Below are 18,236 nucleotides of genomic sequence, written 5' to 3'. Positions count from 1 at the left end.
TGCTTATGATTTCTTTTTGTGAAAACATAAAGAAAATACTTAAAAAAATCAAAATCAAAACTGACAAAAGGATATAGTGGTCAAATTTCTGCTGCTGAGGAATTGTGTATGGAGGACCAAGTGCAGAGTTATATAAAGAAGGTAAAGCATAATCATTTATTGGATGTTGTGCAACAGAAGTAGGTGGAGGAGATGATGCTGTTGATGTTGCCCTTTGGGTGGGAGGCAGATAGCCTGGGTAGTGTATGATCTTTGTTAGGTAGGGTTTCAATTTAGAGAAGACAATGTTCCAGCTGTGGCATATTACTCAAAAAGATTGGCAAAGATGGCAAGAAACATTCTTTATGATTGATAAGTTTGAGCATGAGCTCTCTCTCCTATATCCACTACATTCACAGACAATTACTTTTGCTGCCTTTGCTTTTTGATCCCTGGCAAAAGCAAAAGTACAAGTAGCGAGTAGCAAAATCAGAGACAACATTTATTTACTATTATAGAAAGCTTTTGCAACCCTATAGGGAACCTAAGTGTCTCAGAAAGTTATATAATGAACCTTGATGTCTCATAAAGGCATAATAAGCTTTTTGAAGAGCTCATTAGATCATATCTATACTTATCCTCTCTTATAAAAAATGCTCATTTATGACCATTATGATGATTACTGAATATGTAAATTTATTCCACGTCCGAGTTTGTGCAGTCTTTTACCAAGTTGTTTGCTTACCTGTCTTTATGGGTTCTGACCTAAGAAAAAATTCTCAGCTATGTTTAGGCCTTATAAACCTCATACTCAAAAAACGTATCTGGATTTATTTTGTCAGAATAAAAAAGTCCTGGATGCATTGTGTTTTTTATCTGCCTACTAGGGATTCGTTTCAGGTAGAGCACCGACTTTAGGCGAATTCAACTCACTCTCAGTTCACCACTGTAACAACCAACTACCAATATTGCACTTCCTGGCATGGCATTTGAACTTGGTAAGGTAATCTAGAATGGCCAATAATGGGCTTTATTATTTGTGATTCCCCTTACTATAAAAGGCAAGGTTTGCAGCAGCCATTTGTCAGTGTGCTACACGGTGCACACTGCCAAAGAGTTCTACACTAGTGTGAATTGCAGTGTGTTGAGCTACATATTCCCACATATCTTTTCATATATATATATATATATATATATATATATATATATATATATATATATATTTATTTATGCACACCACTGGGGTAATGGTACTGTCCATGTCCTAAACCTTGTTGTCAGTGCAACCACCTCATCCTCTTCTTTTAAGTGGCCTTATCCTCTGACTTCTCAGATCCACTAATCCCTCCAAGCACCCCTGAGCCTATGCAACCACCCAGGCAAAATGTTGCCATGCTATTTTGCAGCTGGTATGCCCAGGAGACATCACTAGCATTGAGACAAACATTTTGATGGCTCTACAGGGTTAGACTGAGAGTTGGATGACTCCATTCCATCTAATGCCAGGCAGGGTCCTATGTGGCAATGATATGTGTTAGCTGCCCTTTGGCGGGGAAAGTCTATACAAATACTTTGTGTGGTACATGTCCTTAGCCTGGTGATGCAGTACTTCCTGATTAGGTTCCTTGACTTCCAGAATGCCCTGCAGCAGGCCATAAAAGTGTGTGACCCCTTCAGGAGTTCATACCCCGCAAGTGGTCACCTGGCAGAAATGCAACCACAACACAAGTTGCTTGCCAACTGCCTGATATGTGATACACTCACACAATAGAATTCAATCTTGGATATGCTGTGCTGCAGCAGCTGCAACATTTTCATTTGTCATCAATGAGTAACTGTAAGAAAATGGTACAAGAGCAGGCTCTGTGGGGCTAGGGTTCTTTTTTTTAGGACAGTAGATCCTGATTCAGGATGCATGCAACATCTTGTCAATGTGCAACCAGAAGGGTGAGCCACAAGGGTAAGTAGCATGATATCACTGACGTTTCTTCTGTAGCACACACTGCATTATGTGATAGACCAGATACTGGAGGCACATCAGTAGAAGGAGGAGAAGGGCTTTCTGCACTCTCAAACTCAAGATCCTTTGCCCACTGCCTTTATCTCTATGGAGAAAAGCCAGCTGGAGGCAGAGAAGGAGTATGAGAAGGAGTCTTTATTATTTCACCTCTCTCAAACCCCAGCAGTTTTACATTGGTGAGGGGAAATTGTTGAGGACGCCTGATACCTCTACTGCAGACAGTTTGTGGTGACTGGGCTCATTTATGTTGAAATGTCTTCACAGGCGCCTCAAGATTTTGGCCGCAGAGGAGAGAGAACATTATTGGGTGGCACGCTGTTTTGGATTCATGACACAAGGGGAAAATAGACCAAATATTCTAATATCAGAGGGAGAAATAGATGCACAAGTTAAAAGGGCAGTTAAAGAAGAATCTCTGCATTTGTTGCTAGCCTCTTACCATTACCAGCTCCTGCCACCTATTTTGGCCTGCCCACATTGCCAGAGTCAGCTATCATTTCCAGTGTCACCTGCAAAGTTTGCAATGGTTGCTGCAGAGTAAATTCTACATTGTGCTTCAGTATTTGCAGCCTATTCTGGTGTTCAGGCATTATAAAGGTACCACATATAATGTTTCTGCAGCTGGGCATCAGGATCTCCAGGTTTGTGAACATTTCAAGTGTGCTGGTAAACTGCTTGATTTCCAGTCTTCAGGCCAAGATCTCCTAGACACTTTCCAGCATAGCGGACTCCTCTGAAGATTCTCTCTCTGAGAGAATTGTTTCAGCTTTTTTGTTTCAGCTTTTTTGGAGATACTCCCTCTGGGTGGCCATTTTTCTGTTTTTATTTTTGAAGATGCTCCCTAGGGGTAGCCATCTTCCACTGTAGACCCCCTGAACCCTTATCTTAGAGACACCCCCTCTGGGTATCCACTTCTGTTCCTTTAGCCCCTAGCAAAGACCACCTCAAATTCCTTGGGCCTTGGCAAAGGCTCAAGGGTGGGGCCAGCCCTCGAAGGGTGGGGCCAGCCCTTCTCACTATGGCATCCTTTCCAGGCAAAAGCCCAAGGAAGGACACAGACCCGACTAAAAGATTGCTCCAAAATATGTACCTGTTTTCCCCCCAACTTGCATAATTGAAATAAGTCCCTCAGTGATTGGTCAAGGCACATACTGACAGTTTTGTGATCTGCAAGCCTTTACACTGCTGATGTTTGCTGTACAGCCCTGTTGTGCCCTTATCCAGGTTCAATGCTGACTGTCAAGAACTTATGATGTAAGTGTGCAATTGTTTTGTTGTTAATAAATCATTACCGTTTTACTGATAAGGGTCCAGAGCTGCTATTTGTTTGTTGTTTGAGCTCCTGTGATCTTCCCGTATCAGTTTTGGTGAGCTGCAGCCTCTGGCATATGAAATTGACCATGATTTACAGGACCTATCTCTTTGACTGGTTCTGGGGAAACTGGACCTTGCAGTGAGCTGAATTGTTTGTGTATTTCTTCTTACAATAAATACATTAGTGGTGATAGTCAGCCTTTTCTTCAGCTTTCTATTGCTGTAGTTGCATTTGTCAGTTACAGTTTTATACATTCTTTAATAGTATCTCTTAATACAAAAATCTCCTTATGCTGTATTATCAAGACTTTTTTTTCTGCTGTTTTTCTTTCCTTAATGTCATGTTTGCTGTATTTATTCACATGTTGCATTAGCATTACAAAAGGGTTTAGCAGTAATTAATGCAGTATCCTACTGGTGTATAGGATATTATGAAAAAGTCAGTTAACCACTTTAGCCCCGGAGGATTTGGCTGCTCAAAGACCAGGCCCTATTTTGCGATTCGGCACTGCGTGACTTTAACGGACAATTGCGCGGTCGTGCTACGCTGTACCCAAATTAATTTGACGTCCTTTTTTCCCACAAACAGAGCTTTCTTTTGGTGGTATTTGATCACATATGAGATTTTTATTTTTTGTGCTATAAACAAAAAAAGAGCGACAATTTTGAAAAAATAACAATATTTTTCACATTCTTTTATATGAAATTCTCAAAAAAAAAAAAAAGTAAAAATCTAAATTTTCTAACATTTTAGGCCAATTTGTTTTCTGCTACATATTTTTAGTAAAAAAAATTGCAATAAGCCTATTTTGATTGTTCTGCACAAAAGTTATTGCGTTTACTAACTATGGGAAAAATTTATGTCATTTTTATAGTTTTTTTTTAACTAGTAATGGCGGCGATCTGCCATTTTTTTTATGGGACTGCGACATTGCAGCGGACTGATCGGACCCCTAACTGACATTTTTGACACTTTTGGGGGTACCAGTGACATTACTACAGTAATCAATGCTATAAATATGCACTGTTACTGTAAAAATGACACTGGCAGGGAAGGGGTTAACTGTATTGGTGATCAAGGGGTTAAATTTGACCCTAGGGGTTTGATTCTAACTGTCAGGGGGTGCGGCTTGTTAGATCATCACAGAGACATGCGATCCTATATAGCGGGATCACATAGCCTCTGTGATCATCTAAGGGAGAATGACAGATGGCTGTGTTTACATCAGCCGTCTGTCTTTCTCTCTCAGCTGCGAAGATCGCGAGTGGCCGGTGCCCATTGGAGCCGCCGGTCATACGCACTGGCTCCCCAGCTGATGAGCGGTGGCGGGAGCGTGCCGCCGGTGGCGAGCGCTCGCCCCCTAGAGTCTCGTGAGCGAGCGACATAACATATTGTTGCTTTGCCCAGGAGCAGCTGCCTGCCGCAGTTAAAACTGCGGCGGGCAGTCGTTATGTGGTTAAAATGTATTTTTAAATATTTGGGTTCATACCTGGTCTAAAGATATGCAGAATATTGGTAATAGAAAAAAAATCACTTTTTAATCTGAGTATAGCATGAAGTAAATTCATTTCCTGGGATATTGATCTGGTCAGTTAAGTAGCAGAGAGGATTGTTAATCAGTTTCAGCCGCTTTGGTGTTAATGAACTTAACAACAGGTGCACTAGATGGGCAACAATTAGACAACCTCCAAAACAGGAATGGTTTCACAGGTGGAGGCCACTGACATTTTTTTTTTTTTTACCTAGTCGTCTTTTTGACTGTTTTTCACAAGTTTTGCATTTGGCTAGGGTCAATGTCACTACTGGTAGCATGAGGTGATACCTGGACCCTATAGAGGTTGCACAGACAGTCCAACTCCTCCAGGATGGCACATCAATATGTGCCATTGCCAGATGGTTTACTGTGTCTCCCAGCACAGTCTAAAGAGCATAGAGGAGATTCCAGGAGGCAGGCAGTTACTCTAGCAGAGCTGGACAAGGCCTTAGGAGGTCCTTAACCCATCAGTAGGACTGGTATCTGCTCCTTTGTGCAAGGAGGAACAGGATAAGCACTGCCAGAGCTCTACAAAATGTCTCTGACCAAACAATTAGAAACAGACTTCATCAGTTCATGAGGGTGGCCTGAGGGCCCAATGTTCTCTAGTGGGCCCTGAGCTCACTGTACGGCACCGTGGAGCTTGATTGGCATTTGCCATTGAACACCAGAATTGGCAGGTCCACCACTGTTGCCCTGTGCTTTTCACAGATGAGAGCAGGTTCACACTGAGCACATGTGACAGACGTAAAAGGGTCTGGAGAAGTCAAGGAGAATGTCATTCTGCCTGTAACATCGCTCAGCATGACCGGTTTGGTGTTGGGTCAGTGATGGTCTTGGGAGGCATATCCACGGAGGGACACACAGACCTCTACAGGCTAGACAATGGCAGCCTGACTTCCCTTAGGTATCTGGATGAATACCTTGGACCCATTGTCCGACCCTACGCTAGTGCAGTGGGTCCTGGGTTCCTCGGGGTGCACGACAATGCCCAGCCTCATGTGGCGAAAGTTTGCAGCCAGTTCCTGGAGGATGAAGGAATTGATACTATTGAATGGTCCCCACGCTCGCTTTACCTAAATCCAGTAGAACACTTCTGGGACATTATATTTCGGTCCATCCTACACCAGGTTGCACCTCAGACTGTTCAGGAGCTCAGTGATGTACTTGTCCAGATCTCGGAGGTAATACCCCAGGACAAAATCTGTTGTCTCATTAGGAGCATGCCCTGACATTGTCAGGCATACATGCAAGCACACAGGGGCCATACAAACTACTGAGTACCATTTTGAGTTGCTGCAATGAAATTTCAGAAAAATGGACTAGTCTGCTGCATCATTTTTTCACATTGTTGTTTCAGGGTGTGTTTGAATTCAACTCTCTTTAGGTTGATCATTTTCATTTCCATCAAAGGATGTGGCATCCTTTTGTTCCTAACACATTACCCAGTCCATAACAGTATAGATATCCAGCATGAGATTTTTCCCCATTGAGATCTGATGTGTTTTCAAAGTGCTCCTTTAATATTTTTGAGCAGTGCATTTCAATACAAATAAAACTTAGCACGGTTTTTCCAGACAAGATGTACTATTTACATGGGCACATTTCAGCAGAATGTGTCACTGTAGCTGTTCCTACAATCCGTTATATTAAAGAACAGAGGTAACATGGAAGCAAAGCCACAGGCAGATAAGAATTTCATTTGTGTTGTCCCATCTCAAAGAAAAGCTAGTTTTGCCTGTACATTGGCCAGGTGGGAAGTTATTTTAAAAGCCACAAGCCATGCTTTGTTCCAACCACTTTTTACTACAAACACTTTGACATGATTTTTTCAGTTTGTTGATTACCCTACCTATTTTTGCTTTTGAGGGATCTACTTTACAACTATGTGTAGCCTTCTCCCCTAAGCACTTCTTTTACTGCTTCTTGCAAAGTGCAGGTATTTTTGTTACATTTTGCCAGTAAGGATATAATGGAGATGTGGGTTAGGGTAAGGATAGCCAATTTAGAAAAAGGTAAAGATTAAGATAAGCATGTACAGTTAGCAAAGGTTATGCAATGTAATTGACGAGATTAACATACATTATCTTTGCATTAACAATCAATATACATGCAAATGTATTTGGGAAAAACACAGCACATGTGTAAACTCAAATCAAATGCCTGTGCTGCCTTCTAGGTACAGCTAGCAACACAAAGCAGATAATTGCACAGTACAGTATTATAACTGTTTGCCACCCAGTGGCCAATCATAGTATAGTCATTTCAAAAATACATTCTCTTTCACTTGTTCACTTGGCAGATACAGGCTTACTTAATAAGGAAAACAGCAAGGTGCACATTGTGCAAACTGCAATACTGCTTTCATATAGTGAGCAACAGCGCAGCAAGCTGAAGATTGACAATGAAAAGAATAAAAGAAACATTTATATAGAAATCCTTAATTCATAATATATTGTAAACAGTAAGACTCACCGTAACGTAGGTAAAAATAACCCTAAATTTTTGTAGAACACAGCTCCAAGTACATACACTGTGGATTCATCCAGGTCTGAAATAAAACAGCAGACATTAACAGTTAATAATGTTATTTTGATTACGTTTCGATTTGTTTAATTCTTGATCTTCAGAGTTACATTTTAAAAAGATGAAATCTATCATTTCTATTTTTTTAAAATAAAATTAGCTCATACTGAACTGTCTAATGATGACTGCCAGAAAACCTGTGATCTCCAGTAGTGTTTCTCAACTTTAATAAAGTAATCCTGCCATGACAGAAACACAGGACCTCCCTCTGAAAATGCTAAGTGCCTTACTGTCATGCTGGTCCCCTGGCTTCAGTAATGTGTGAGTCACTAACCCAAAACAAGTAGGTGAGGCCTATAGTATTTTCAGAAATGGGGTCAGCAGTGGCAGCATCCATGTATCAATCAGGACTGAGAAAAAATATTCAAGTAATTCCCAATCACCCAACGCTTAGGACTTATATAAAAAGATTTAAAACCATCCATGTATCAACTTGTTATAAAAGATAGTGTTTCCCAAAGCATTAAGGTGATCTGTACAACCAATAGTTACTCGTATTCAGAAACCACAATGTACAAACACAGATAAAATCAGTGTTTACCGGAGAAGACATAGCAGACGACACGACTGACCTAGCTACAGCTAGCAAGTAATTTTTTTATTTTTTTTATTTTTTAGCTATGGCTGCCTGACTCCACTCCAAACCCATTCCCAAGTGCTTATGCGATTAGTTGTTGTTATGAATTAAACTCAGTTTTTTTTCCTTTTTTTCCTGTCTGTTTATTTTTTCTTTCTGCCTCTGGTTGATCAAGAGTCCAGTTCCCTAGTTTGATTCAAGGGATATTTGCCTGGTTCTGTTCATTATTTAACCACTTTACCACTAGAGCATTTTGCTGTCTTACGTCTGGGCCACTTTTTGCGATTCGGCGATGTGCGACTTTAACTGACAATTGCGCAGTCGTGCGATGCCGTACCAAACAAAATTTATGTCCTTTTTTTCCCACAAACAGAGCTTTCTTTTGGTGGTATTTGATCACCTGTGCGATTTTTACTTTTTGCGCTATAAACAAAAAAAGAGCGTTTATTTTGAAAAAATAACAATATTTTTAACATTTTTTTTATATGAAATTCCTCCCAAAAAAGATGTAAAAAACAATTTTTTTTAAAATTTTTGACCAATTTGTTTTCTGCTACCCATGTTTGGTAAAAAAAAACGCAATAAGCATATTTTGATTGGTTTGCGCAAAAGTTATTGCGTTTACTAACTAAGGGAAAGATTTCTGTCATTTTTGGTGTTTTTTTTTTAACGAGTAATGGCGGCGATCTGCGATTTTTTTTGCGGGACTGCGACATTGCGGCGGACAGATCGAACCCTTGACTGACATTTCTGACACTTTTGGGGGTACCAGTGACATTACTGCAGTAATCAGTGCTATAAATATGCACTGTTACTGTAAAAATGACACTGGCAGGGAAGGGGTTAATTTTATTGGAGAGGGAGGGGTTAATGTATGCCTGGTGCTTACTGACGTGTGGGGGGGAGGTGACTGAGTGAGCCAGGGACAGATCGGATGTCCAGCTATGCTGAACACTCCTATCTGTCACTCCCTGTCACTTAGGAGATCCGCCCGCTCTGTTTACACAGGCGGGCGGATCTCCAAACTGGATCCCCCGACGATCGGGGCAGAGCAGCGGCGATCCTCCCCTGGCCCGACTCCCGCTGTGAATGAAAACAGCGGGAGCGCGCCTCCAGCGGCGCGCGAGCGCCGCCTACAGGGGGAGTCTGGCAACATAGGTCTACGTCGTCAGACCTACAAGAGCCACTTTGCCGCAGTAGTACTACGGTACTCAGCGGTAAAGTGGTTAAAAATATAAAAATTAATTTTGTATAATAAATGATAAAAGACTACACTTTAGCAAAAATATGCAATATTTACCTATCTGGATGTTTAAAATAATGGATCCAGTGGAACATGTACGTTTTTAACTGTTTTATTTTGGTTCTTGTGATGCATGTGTCCTGAACTGAGGTAATCCACAAATAAATGTGTTAGGCCTTATGTACACAGATATTTAGTGCCTGCAAAGTCCTTTAGTGTAAAATCCCTGGCACTTACAACTACCAATACAAATGACTAGATGTATACACCTATATTTTTGTAAATGATAATTGCTTGTGCATTGACATTTACCTGCGCATGTATATGTGGCATAATTTCTCCCAAATGCAGGGAAATAGACAGTAAGCATATGCAAGGGTACACACCGATGCACAAGTCATCAGCTTTTTTTTAATACGGCAGTTTACAGACATTCACTTGTATTGGTTGCTGTATGCTGATCCCCGCTTCCCCAGGCATGGGAATCCATCTGGGATTTTGCACTAGAGGACTTTGCAACCTCTAGACATCCATGTGTATTAGACCTTAGTGGGGTCTTTCCAAATCATTATAATTAGTAATTAGTAATTGAAATCTAAATGTAGTTTTTGGGAAGACATAAAATAATTTAATACACTAATCTATGAGCCTAGGTACATTTTTTAAGGTATATGTTCTAAAAAAAAATAGCTTGGGATGGTTTTATATTTTCCCATAATTCATACTTTTTGTACATGACATCTGGTGTGATAACACCATATAAAAAAGCAAAAAATAAATTTTTACTATGAAAAGTCTAGGAGGAGCTGATCACCAGTAGCTAGGTCATGTTTCACGTGCCCCTTCAAAAAGCAAAAAGTAGACTTTTTAATGTGAAAAGTGTAGGAGGAGCTGATCACCGATAGCTAGGCCATTTGTCATGTGCCCCTTCATTTTAAGTCCAGCAAAGATTTCCACTTATGCCACTGCCCTCCTGCAAGAAGGAACCCCAAGCAGCAGTCATGCCATTGTCAGTGCTACCCATGCCACACTTCCTCATCTATAGAGAAATAACTCAAAGAAAGTTTCCAAAATGCAGATGTGAAATATCCATTTCTCTGAGAGAGCATCAACCTCATAGACATTATATTATTAAACCTCTGAGCAAGCATCAGCAAGACAGTGAAAAACATAATGTTCCTTACTGCAAAAAAGGACACCTGGACATTAAATGAAGCTTCCACTATAGGAAAAATATAGTCCAGAAACCTTGTACGCTCAAAAACCTGCTGTCAAACTCCTGGAAACAATTTACAAATCTATACCCCTTTACCACTTGTGGTGTGCATTTAAGAGAGAGGCATTTTTAAAGTGGCTTACACACACTCACGCACACAAACATAGACTGGTAAAAGCTAAAATGTTCAAATCCACATAATATAAAAAAAGTTGTCAAGAAAAAAAAATGAGTAATATTTGCATAACAAAATGGCCTGTTCTGCACTGCCACTATGTACTGCGCATGGATCCCACTGTATGCTGGTTATTATCCTACTGCTACATATCACATTCTCCACAACTCTGCACTGCCATTTCTTATTGTTCACTGCCTCACACTGGATTTTCAGTATGTACTGCTCTGCATTGATTCTACATACCACAGCTGCACATTGCAGGCACTATTACAAACAGTCACACAGCGTGAGGGAGGGGGCTCTGTCAGGAAGGCTGTATGGGTTTGCATGATTTCTAATGGCGGCCCCGGGCACACTGACCACCAGTATACAGGGACACACTGACCACCATTGTACAGGGGCACGCTGACCAGTATGCAGGGGACACACCGACAACCAGTATATAGAAGGCATGCTGACCACAAATGTACAGGATGGCACACATACCGCCTGAGTTTAGGAGGCACAGTGACTACCTGAGTTAAGGGTGCACACTGACAGGGTTGTACACTGACCACCATTGCACAGGGGATACACTGGTCATCATTGTACAGGGGACAACCTGCCCATCAATACACAGGGGACATGCTGACCACCATTATACAGGAGCCTGTTGATCACCAGTGTACAGGGGGGATAAACTGACCACCAGTATACAGGGATAACACTAACCAACATTGTACAGGGGGCAGTCTGTTTAAAATTGTACAGGAGGGCACACTGACCACCATTGTACAGGGGCAAACTCACAACCACTGTACAGGGGGGCAAACTGACCACCTTTTTACAGGATGCATACTTATAACCAGATTAGGGCACATTGACCATCAGATTTTAGAGGGCACATTGACTACCAGTGTTTAGGGGGCACACTGACCACCAATATTTAAGAGGGCACATTGACCACCATTATACAGGGGGAACAATTTCTACCACTGTACAGGGGCACATTGACCCCCAGTATATGGGGTCACATGAGCCACCAGTACACGGGGGGGGGGGGGGGCACTGAGAAAGTTGTACACCTAGTCCTGGCCCTTACACACTATTTATTACATTATGACCTCTTCACCCTATACGCTATGTAGTATACTTCACAGTGAAAGGTACACACTGACTGCTATACTCCTTGGGGTTATTATGCAATGTTGGGGGTTAATTATTGTGTAGTTCTGGGGCTTAATAATGCACATTCTTGGGGTTTTATTTGTGTGCTATGCTAGGAGTTAATGTGCCATGCTGAGGTTTACTTTTATGCTTTGCTTGAAGTTAATTGTTGTGTAATGTTAAGGAGTTATTTATTGTGCAATGTTGGGGGTTAATTATTGTACAGTGCTGGCAGTTAATTATTGTGCTGTGCATAAGTCTAATTGGTGTGCTGTTTTGGGTGCAAATTTATGTTCTATGTCAGGGGTTAATTATTATGTCATGCAGGTGGTTATTGCTGCCTCTGGCAGATGCTAGGGGTTATCATTTAAAACCAAATAGTGTAGCGCTAATAACAAACAAAATAAAAAAAAAAATTGTGAGTGCCACAAAAATCAAAGATTGATGTGCTGCTTAAAAACATATGTGATAAAGTCCAAAAAACATGAGTCCCAGGATGGACAATAAGTAGACAGCTATTATCCAAAGATGGAATCCCAATAGATGGTGAGGCAGGAGGGAAGACACCCGTGAGAGATGATGAGAAATGGCTGCTTACCAAAAGATATGGGCCCTCAAACTAATGGACAGGCCACAAGAAGCTTTGTAGAAAATCAGCATTCAATCTTGCCTCCACATACCCAGGGATAAAGACATGAATTCATGGACCAGTAGTCAATCTGGGCTCCAAATACAAGAGGGTAAATAGTGGACTCATATGCAGCTCCAACCGTGGCGCCCCGGACGACGTCACATATGACAAAACCGGTAGGGCGGTACCGGACACCACGCTGGCTACATCCCTCAGAATGCCGGCTCTTTTGTATACCTGCGGGACGCCGTGGTTTTAATGCTTTGCCTGTATTTGTCAACCCACATGTAAGTGCAACTCTATTAAATGCTTATTTTAATTAAACTGGATTACGCTATGGTTTTCCTCAATTTTCCTTCCTATGCGTATGGTATCACACACGGTATCACACACGGTTGAAGCTGCATATGAGTCCACTTCCAAACTCTCCACTGTACTATACCAGGCAGTGTTTACATCCATTTTTTACTTGGACTCCTGTTGCAGCATGCACAGGCATGACTACAACTACAGGTTCTATAGAGGTGCATGATAGAGACCAACTCTTTTCTCCCATGATTTTCTATAGTGCATGCACAGATGACAGGGGTAAAAACAGGTGTAAACACTTCCCAATGGAGAACCCGACAGTGTAAAGCAGGTCTGTGCTGCATCTGAGGTCTATGTTTAGATATATTGTTAAGAGGAAGGGGTGGGGATCTTTGTACAGAGTTTTAATTAAAAAGTGCAACAGTACTATATAATTAAAGTACTGATGTGCAGGAGTTATTATAAAGTGAAAGGAGAAAGACCTTTCAGTTGCAGCTCTAGTAAAGTTTTACTGTAGAATGTTCAGCATTCTGCAATGTTATTTGTCAGCAGCAAGATTTTGTCATATGTATATTTACACCCTAAGGTGGGGGTAGACAACAGGTTGATCGCAATCTACACATAGATCATGTCCATCTCACATGCACTGTATATCAAAAGCGTGTTGAGCCAGCCCCCAGTTCCTGACCCCGCTCAACACCTCCAAGACCACAGATCAGCATGACAATAGGCATTGCAGAGCTGAGGGAAGTCCTAGGCTCCTCCTTGATTTTGATGCGTCATATTATATGCCTTAGTCAGTAGGACTGGGAGGACTTCCCTCACTCTACTGGGTGCTGCTGTATCTAAGGCCTGGTGAGTGAATTTTACAGAGGTAGGGGGAATTTGTACTGTTGGTTATTTTAGCTTATGGGGGTAGATATTTGTACAGGAAGGGGGTATTTTTGCTTTTTGGGGGTGAAGATGTGTGTTAGTTACTACTGCCCTCTGCACTGTGTGTGTTATGTGCTACTGTCCTTTGCAATTTTCAAATCGATATGTACAACTGACCACTGAACTCTGTTTTACTTACTCCTGACCTCTGTACTCTGCATTACTTACCACTGACCACTAAACTCTTCAATGCTTCCTTATTTTTTTACTAAGACCTTGCAATGTTATCTCCTAATAAAGAGTTCTGCTGATTGTGGATTTCTTCCATGTTGTTCAGGTAGATCTCACCCCCCGGCCAAAGGCTTTCACCACACACCATTATTTTTATATGCAGATATTTTAATAATACCAAACAAGGAAAATACATTTAAACCAAAGAAATGATCTAGTAATGTTTTGAAAATAATGCTAAGGTATCTTCTAGTGGTTTCAAAATTGTCCCACAAGCCTCCTAGGCCATCATTTACTAAATATTATATTATTGTTGTTTCCTAAAATTATGTCTTTTAGCATTTTTGTGCAAATGTAAATATTTTAATCAAATTGGTGGAGAATGAAGAATCTATGTGTACTCCTTACCTACACAGTAACCGTGATTTCAGTGTACCTTGTTATTCTGCCACTTGAACCTCTGCACGGTCCTCTGGGATATTTGGGTTGACGTAATGCCTACCAATCCTCTACGAGATTCAATAACGAAATGTTATCTTTAAATCATTACCAGATGCCACATTAGCAGGTTCTCCTGCTCTACAATTTTTATTAAAATGCTTACTCTAGTACCTGGTAGTTTTAACTATACTTGTTTACTCTTTTTCAGTGCTTTCAGTAAATTGAGGATAAATAATTAGGCACTTTACCCCAGACTAAGCAGAGACACTATTTTATATTTTATACAAAGCATATTGCTTGTTGGTTTTGCTCCTTCACTGAGTTCCCTTAGGTTTGTAGTATACATACAGTATACTATCTATTTTCGTTTGTAGTTTGTAGTATACATACAGTATACTATCTACCTACCTGTGGCAGTTATATTTTTCAGAGTACCAACTCATTTTGCCACTGAAATCTGTACAACATCTCATCTTCCCATGTGCCTCTCCCATGGCTTTTCTTTGATGCAATGTCTTCTTTATTTTGCAATGTCTTCTTTATTTTACATTTATGCTTTAAAACATATTCAGTGATTGCAGCATAAGCATTGCTCCTCTGGAGGAGCGCTGCTAATGCTGCTATCACTGAATATGATTTAAAGCATCAATCTAAAATGATGGATATTTCTTTATAGCAGCAGCTAATGGTGCAATTTACTATTTTGTTGTTATTTTTTTTAATTTACATAAGTGCTGGAATTAGTGATATATTTGCTTTTATTCTACTTGTTATGTCTATTCTTTGAGATATTTATCACTACCATGCTTTTCTTATGTCCTGTTACATGCACATGATGTAACCACTCATCTTCCTTAATAACGATCAGAAGAGTGAATTTATTCTTACTAAGAAAATTCTGTCTTTTGATGGTTACCAAAGAAAGCATTATTAGCACTATTAGCACTGTTAGCACTGTTAAAGCACTATATTTAGCACACGTTTAAGACCTCAGGGCTTCTTTATACCACATTTTCACGCTTTTAGAAACACTGTCCTATACCTATGTAATTTATATTTTCATAAATCACATTTGCAGCTTTTCCAAAACATGTAAAATATAAAAAAATTTATTATACCTGATGACATCGGAGTAAAGATGTTTTTTGGTATCACCACCTTGTCTTCAGAGTTTCTGGCCCAGTCCACCATTCCTTTTCTGCCCCGCATAGGGAAGGTGATATCCGTTAGCACAGAAGACGCTGGAAGCTTTTGAATGCTGGCCACTGACAAGAAAAAACAGCATATTAAGCATAGTTTTATTTACTTAACATGTCACCCAGTATATTATATCAAGCTTAAATGCTGCTCATAAGAACACCAATACGGCATGCTTGTATCTTTACAGCATTTAAAAAGGCTTATTTCCCACAAATAAAATAAATAGTTTAAATATTCAATGCTTCTTCAGGTAATCTATTTAAATATCCTGGTTTATGTGAGTATGTCACATACACTTGTGTGAAGCAGTTAACTATGGTCATAAAAAGCTTAGGGTTATATGGAAGAAATAACAAGTAAAGGTTTTGCAGAACAGTTTCTTTAGATCCATATTTAAAATAATTTGAAGTGACATTACAAGGATGCAATTCTGTAAACTGCTCATGGAAACAAAACTGTTAGAATCTGTCTAATGAAGCATTGACAATGTGTGGGAAGCCCAACATACAATTATTGCAAATAAGTTTCTTAATCCAGAGTCCAGGACAAAAGGCTGGCCTGCTATGTATAGCTCTCTTGTGTCCCAGATTCCCCCAGACAGTCAAAGATTTTCACATTGGAACCATTTCATTTTTAAGTTATTTTAATTCAAAAAGCATATTTCTCTATGCTGTGCAAAAGCACATATAAATAAAAATCAATGTAACAAAGTGTGACACACACATACACTATACTATTAAAAAGTAGAATCTGGCACTTTCTCCTTTGACTTCGAAAATAAGCAGATATGAGATGCTGGACTCAGATCTTATTGTCTGTCAGAACTGAAGATGTTGGTTGGGCTAGATGATTAAACCATGCCAGTTCAACTACAATGTGGAGGCCCTACCAAAGAGGGAAGACCTCCTAAATTGAGGAATATTAAAAAAATACACAGAAAGAGTGCCAGACAGGCATCTTAAGACCCCGTTCACATTAGGTCGCTCCGACTTAGGGGGCGACCTGTGATGTCGCGTGCAGCGTGACTTCGGCGCGACTTGTACGGATTTCACATAATGGAAGTCAATGCAAGTCGCCTCCAGGTCGCCCCCAAGTAGTACAGGACCCTTTTTCTAAGTCGGAGCGACTTGTGTCGCTCCTATTAGAACGGCTCCTGTACTACACAGTGGGAGCGATGGTGCACGACTTGTCAGGCTGACCAAGTCGCCTGACAAGTCGTACCAGTGTGAATGGACTCTTAGAGTCCCTAATTATTTATTGTAGATTATGTATCTATTGTAGATAAAAATGTGGCAGTAGCCCTTCATCAGAGGTCTAATGTAAATGATAGTACTGCAGAAAACTTACTGTAAGTGCTATATCATTAACAACTGTTTGAAGGATGAGGTCCACTTTAAGATCAGCTTTATTGAGAGTGTATTTCAGGTAGTGTTTTCAATGACTTACAGGGGATAATTAAAGAAATAGTGAATCTTTACTTGAGAAAGTGACTTAGTAGCTTAATAAATAAAATAAAGTGATGTCCAATTGAAATATCTAATCAATGTCTAATCCTGTCCAGGATAAGGGGACTTTGGACTTTGCTTTGCACATAATAGGTTGATTGAGTAATTACTGCTTTACTTAATTCACTAAGCTAAGTGAACACTCACCGACCTTCTCTATTCCTTTAGTAAATCTACCTGAGAAACTTGCATTGTGAGAAGAAGCAATACAACACTGTTGTTATACTGCAAAGCAAGAAGAAGATCCTGAATATGTAATAAGGAAATATGGTCTTCACCTTCTACTTTTTATAACTACAAACTGTACACCCAAACGTGGTTTTGAAAATATAAACGCATGTTAATTATGTTTTTTTAGGTCTACACAATCACTATTACAGGCAAAAAAAGGCAGTCTATGCATTGGTGCCCAGTCAATACTTCATTGACTAGGCACTAATGTATATTGCATGCTGCACAAACATCAAGAATCATTTTAGTCATTAAAATACAAGAATAATATTCAATACACAAGTTTAAAAGAAAGAAAAAGTTACTGTTCTATAAATAGCTTAGTAGGCTGAAAAAGATAAATAAGGTGCAAAATATATATTTTTAGTTCTGAAAAAAATCCAACATTTATCGCTGCAACATATAGGAAATCTAAAGTACAAGGAACCAAAAGCAAAAATAAGCCCATCAGGGAAGTATAATGGGGGTTTGATTCCGCCCCTCCCCTCCCGTCCTTGCTGCTGATCTCCATTTTTAGTGGGCTGGAACCAGGTAAAAAGATGCTAAAACATTGTGAGGCCTGGCATATAGATAAAGCTCCAAGATGGCTTTGATTGTATCAAAATAACTAGTCCAGCTGACACTGGTGATATGAAACAAACTAGTGTAACTAAAGTTGATATCAGAACTTGATTCAGGAGAAAAGGGGTAAATGAGTAATGAAAAGTACCAATCAGAGAAAGCAATAAGGAAATTGATACTAGCCCCTAGTGACATTGTAGCAGAATCATCCATTGTAAAGATGACACCCAACAAATGTTTTCAAGAGGGTGGTCATATACACTATAATACCAAAAGTATTGGGACACCTGCCTTTACACGCACATGAACTTTTATGGCACCCCAGTTTTAGTCAGATAGTGTTCTATTGGGTTGAGGTCAGGACTCGCTCATCCATGTCTTTAATTACCTTGTTTTAAAAGATGAAGAGGCCATCCCCAAACTGTTCCCACAAAATTGGGAGCATAAAATTGTCCAAAAT

General features: G+C 40.1%; 1 protein-coding gene across 4 annotated transcripts in view; it reads right to left on the bottom strand.

Moving 5' to 3' along the window:
* The window catches only part of ADGRB3 (adhesion G protein-coupled receptor B3), a 1,221,611-nt gene that overhangs the window by 449,595 nt on the left and 753,780 nt on the right, over nucleotides 1-18,236 (bottom strand). For all 4 annotated transcript variants that reach the window (XM_082251903.1, XM_082251901.1, XM_082251904.1 and 1 more), the window contains 2 exons: nucleotides 15,398-15,544; nucleotides 7,324-7,399 (listed from right to left, as the gene is read on the bottom strand). In XM_082251903.1, coding sequence (XP_082108029.1) covers nucleotides 7,324-7,399; nucleotides 15,398-15,544 — 223 coding nt within the window. The remainder of the gene's footprint in view (nucleotides 1-7,323; nucleotides 7,400-15,397; nucleotides 15,545-18,236) is intronic.

The sequence above is a fragment of the Pelophylax lessonae genome (assembly GCF_965119305.1).
Source record: "Pelophylax lessonae genome assembly, chromosome: 3".
In the NCBI taxonomy this organism is placed as follows: Eukaryota; Metazoa; Chordata; class Amphibia; order Anura; family Ranidae; genus Pelophylax; species Pelophylax lessonae.
This window is presented reverse-complemented; position numbering and strand designations above follow the sequence as displayed.